Here is a 5575-nt window from a genome sequence, read left to right as displayed (position 1 = left end):
TTAAATTAAATTAAATCAAATATTCAATATATAAAAAAAAAAAAAAAAAAAAAAAAAAAAAAAAAAAAAAAAACTACATTCATCTACATGAATTTCTCTAAAACTCAAACAAAAGATGAACTGGTCTCAATGAGTTCTCCCATACTCTTTTGCTTCCTCTCTTTTATCTCTCTCTATAATCTATATATATTTCTCACCCTCCAACATACATAAATCCTATAGATACATATACATATACAATTAAATTTAAATTAAATTATAAATCCACAATTGCATGGAGTTTGAAAAGGGTAATGCATCATCAGTTGTGATGATGAGGGAGTACAGAAAAGGCAATTGGACACTTGAAGAAACAATGGTTTTGATTGAAGCCAAAAGGTTAGATGAACAAAGAAGAATGCATAAGAACAACACTGGTACACATTCTAATGCACAAAGTACAACCATCATAAGACCTAGTGGTGGTGAACTTAAGTGGAAATGGATAGAAGAACATTGTTGGAAAAATGGTTGTTTCAGAAGCCAAAATCAGTGCAATGATAAGTGGGATAATTTAATGAGAGATTTCAAGAAAATAAGAGAATTTGAAAGAAGAATATTAAAGATTAATAGTAATGATCATAATCATGATCTTGATGAACAACAACAACCACAACAAATGAGTAACAATTCTTATTGGAAGATGGATAAGATTGAGAGGAAAAATAATAACTTGCCATCAAATATGTTGCCACAAATTTATCATACTTTGGCTCATATACTTGAGGCTAAGATGGATACTAGTTCAATTTTTCCTACCGTCGCTTTCCACCCTAGTAACACCATACCACCACCGCAGCCGCCGGTCCAACCACTGGCTTATGAAGGTACTCAGGTGCCATTGCGTATACAAGGTTCTATTAATTATTCCTCCTTTTCTTTCTAAGTGTGTTTCATTTTAAATGATAGTGGTTAAATAAGCATTTAGGAGTGCATATTTTTAAGGATTTATAACTTTATTATTCTTTAAAAAAACACAACAGATTTATTTTACAGTAGTTAATAAAGTGCCACAAATCATATATGTTACGTTAATGAGTTCATACTTGCAATAACAAACTACAGTCTTATCTCTTTAAATAAGTGTACCATTTGTAATATTGATGGACTTACCTATGATAAATACTTAACTAAGACGACTGAATATGCAAAGTTAAATTATAATTATATGCTTACTAGATACTATGGGCCTGTTTAAAAAAGACTTCTAAAAGAACACTCCTTCCCAAAAGATGTTGACAGATTTACCCATCTTCACGAATCACTCCCTTCACCTAATCAAAATCCACTCCCTGATCTCACATCACTCACGCCATCATAAATTTTCATCTCTCACTTCATCACTTATTCTCTCGTCGTTCACTACAACAAGAATCGACGGTATTTTTCGCATTTTACTTGTATCTGATATTTTGAGTTTTAAAGTTTTTACGGTTTAGTGTTTTATTAGAGGTGATTCATATTTTGATTGTGATTCGCATTTGAGTTGTGATTCGAATTTTTGTTGTGATTCGGGTTGCTTATGTTGATGAACACCCACTCAGAAGCAGCTTTGATGTTTTTGATCAAAAAAGTTTAATATTGATGAAGAACTGCCAAAAAAAAAAGCTTTCAATTTGTTTCCATTTTGAAGATGACACATCCCCTTTTCTTCCATTTTGACCAGGAACGAAGTATAATCAATTTATTGTTATTAGACATGAAATCTTCTATCTCCTTTGTAAAATTATCGTTGTTCATTATTGTAGATTTTTGCAAAAGGGTAAAATAATCTTTTAGGATATTAAAAATATACATTCAGAAGTAAAAAAGAAACAAAATTATTAATAAAACACTTACTATAAAGAGATGATTTTCTTCAAAAAGGCATCATATTGAAACAACTCTTATTGTAAAGAAATGATAAACACGCCCTAAGAGGACTAAATATGTAAGGTTAAAATAAATTATATGTTTACTACTCCGTATATACTATGGGCCTGTTAACATTTATTTACAAGAAGAGATGTTTTAATATGATGTATGTATTAAGAAAATTATTTTTTTATATAAGTGTTTTGTTTATAACGTAATTTCTTTTTTACTTGTGAATATATGTTTTTAATAACGTAAAAGACCATTTTATCTATTTGCAAAAATCTACAATATGAAACAACGATAATGCAATAAAAAGATGGAAATTTCATGTCTAATAATAATATATTAATTATACTTCGTTTCTGGTTAATAAGAAAGAATAGGAGAGTTGTCTTCTTCAAAATGGAAACAACTTCAAAGCTACTTTTTGGTGAGTCTTCATCAGCATTAAAATTTTCTAATCAAAAACAACAAAGTTATTTTTTAAGTAGGTGTTCATCAATATAATCAACTCGAATCACAACAAAAATATGAATCGCCTATAATAAAACACTTGAACTCAAAAAACCCCAAAACTCAAATTATAAGATACAACCAGCAAAATGCGAAAAATACTATCGATTGTGTTGTAGTGAACGGCAAGATCATAAGTGATGATGTGAGAGATGAAAAATTATGAGCGTAATAATATGATGGTGTGAGAGATGTGAGATCACTAAGTGAGTTTTGATTAGGTGAATGGGTGTGTCAACTAGCACATCTGTTTGGTTTTAGAAGTCTTTTTTCTAAACAACCATATTTTTAGGTTAAGTGCAGAATAAACAACAATTTAGCTTTTTGTATTAAGAGTTTTATGGAAAAAGACCATTGAGTACTAGGGATGAGCAAAAATCTCGAAATATCAAAACCGTACTGGTACCGGTACCGAAATACCGTACTGATGGTATTCGGTATCGGTATCGGTTCTTGATTTGAGACGATTTTGGTATCGGTTCTTGATTTGAGACGATTTTGGTATCGGTTCTTGATTTGAGACGATTTCGGTATCGGTTCTTGATTTGAGACGATTTCGGTATCGGTTCTTGATTTGAGACGATTTCCGTATCGGTACCATTCGGTATCCGTACCCATGCAAATCACTTCATACAACTTTCACACTACCTTCTATTTCTCAAAATGCCATGAAACCTTTGTCAAAAGATATATTCATGAATATAATTCAAAAAGTATACCAATATTAGTTGTGTGACAAAATTAGTTGTGTGAATTGAAAAAGAAAAGTTGTAAAAATTGAAAAAAAATGTAAATTCGGGAAAAACGGGCATAATACCGAAAATACCGGTACATTCGGTACGGTATCCGGTTCTCGATTTTCCTTATTTTTGGTATTCGAATTTTCGGTATCGATGCAGTACGGTACGGTACCTGTACCGATCTCATCCCTATTGAGTACAAACTGAACAGACCCATATGTGTAGCTACCAACATAACAAGAAAAGCTTTTTTTAAATCCGTTGTATTCAAAAAAAAAAAAAAAAAAAAAAAACTTTGAAACGATTCAATTTATCGATCAAATAAACGTGAGACTTTTGTTCTTTGGATTACAAAAAGAACAAATATTTTATTTAGATGTACATATGTATCTAGCTTGAATATGATCTTTCATTTCTTACTCTAATATGTAATTTTTTATGAAAAAAACGAATTTACATACGAAAATGTACAAGAGAATGAAGAAACCAAACTTTCATTTCACTCTAAAAATATGTGATGATAGTGAGGCTTCATACAAATAATTATTAATATTGTCTTCGATCTTCATTTACTACACATGCTCATTTGATAAATACTATAGATTTTCAGTAAAACTTATTTTCAATATAACAATTACAGTAACACTTATTTAATCTTTCGTAAATACAACAAAATAAAATTAAAAAATTATACTCGTAAATGATACTGTAGAAGGCTATAAAATTGGGAATGAGATTCTCTTTGTAACATGACCTACCATGTTAATTTTTTTTTTTACATAAATACAATTTAATCTCAAAATAAATAAATAAATAAATAGAATAAATGGTAAGCCTTTTATTTTTCTTCTAACAAAATCTTTTAACAATGGTCATGTACTCATGTTATTTGTAAATGGAGAGAATCTTTATCCATAAAAATGACACAAGAGTAATAAATTTTCTTTCATGTTGTTAAATTGACATATAGTATTTGAGTCAAAATTAGTGCATTTAATTAGCACAACTACACACATGACATATGTTTACACTGTTTTAACATAGGGCATTCTTTTGTGTCACATTATGAAAAGAAAAGTAGTAAATCTACACTTAAGGTTTAAATTTGAACCAAATCCGTCTATAGAATGAAGGCAATAGAGTGAAGTATTTTAGTTGCACAAAAAATATTAAAACTAAGAGACAATATATTGATTAAAATTTAAGATAAAATAAACGATTGTGATTATGATTCAGAGTCATCAACAAAAAGAAGAAGGCCAAGTGATGATGAAAGAAGCATATCGGAAGAAATAAGTGCAAGTTCAAGTGTGTTGATTGAAGCCATTAAAGGGTATGAAATTAGAGAAGAAGCAAGGCATAAAGAGTTGTACAGTCTGCTTCAAAAGAGGTACGAGGTTGAAGAATCAAAGATCGAATTGGAGAGACAAGGTTTTAAAGAAATAGTGGATGCTATCAATAATCTTTCTAATTCTATCCTTGCTTTCACTTCCCAAAGGAATCAACTCTAATTATTCAATAATATTCATAATTTAGTTTAATTAATAGTAAAGCTTACTATGTATATACTTGGTAATTTTTCTTGTTTACGAGTATAATTTATAATTTTTATTAGTAGTGAGTATTTTATTAGCAATAAGAGTTGCTCCGTAATATTATTACCCATTAGCAATTTATTCAACATTTATTTACCGTTGTTTGTAGACTGAGAACGTGTAAGATGAGGAGTTTACGAAAGTTTGACTTTATTTTTTCTATAAGTTTTAATTTTTTGCAGTTTTTGATAGATAAGTAAACTTTTATGAGCTTATTGTTAAACTCAAGAAAAAAATAGTTCGTTTGGTAATTATGAAATGGGAAATAATATAAATTATTATTACTTATTTATTTATATGTTGTGTAATAGTATACGGATACGGAGTATGTAATATGAATATGTGTTCTGTTTGACGTCAGTAATGGTGGTGTTAAAAAGGTGGTACTAAAATGGCAGGATCATGTGGTCAAAGTTAGACCGGTCAAAAGGGTCGAGGGTCATGTGGGTGTCAGAGGGTTCTGTTCTGTTTCATTAAAAATGGTTATTGGCATCTTTCATACGGACTCTGCTTTATAAATTACCTACTCCGTTTCGAATAAACGAACAACATATATGAATAGATCTTCCAATAATAGATGAAAACAGATACAAAATGAGTACAAAAATAGCTACTCCCATCGTTCCAAAAAGAGTGTCGATTTTTAATGAATTTAAGATATACTACATATACTTAGATTTAAGAGTCCGTGCGTTGCACGGGGACTCTTCAGCAAACAAACTTGAATTATAAAATGTTATTTATTAATTAACGACATGATAAAGTCATTGTTTTTTCACAACCAAATATACATTTAAGAGCCCGTACGTTGCACGGAAGCTTAAAATAGTT

The 5575-nt window shown here is 29.8% G+C and overlaps 1 protein-coding gene across 1 annotated transcript; it reads left to right on the top strand.

The window, feature by feature from the left end:
• Positions 1-274: 274 nt before the first annotated feature.
• Positions 275-4660, top strand: LOC139859651 (uncharacterized). Its single transcript, XM_071848429.1, has 2 exons — positions 275-866; positions 4386-4660. Exons 1-2 carry the CDS (start codon positions 275-277, stop codon positions 4658-4660), a joined length of 867 nt encoding a protein of 288 aa, XP_071704530.1.
• Positions 4661-5575: the final 915 nt, after the last annotated feature.

Source organism: Rutidosis leptorrhynchoides, chromosome 7 (genome assembly GCF_046630445.1).
Source record: "Rutidosis leptorrhynchoides isolate AG116_Rl617_1_P2 chromosome 7, CSIRO_AGI_Rlap_v1, whole genome shotgun sequence".
Classification (NCBI taxonomy): domain Eukaryota; kingdom Viridiplantae; phylum Streptophyta; class Magnoliopsida; order Asterales; family Asteraceae; genus Rutidosis; species Rutidosis leptorrhynchoides.
Note: the sequence above shows the minus strand (reverse complement) of the source record. Positions and strands in the feature narration are given on the sequence as shown.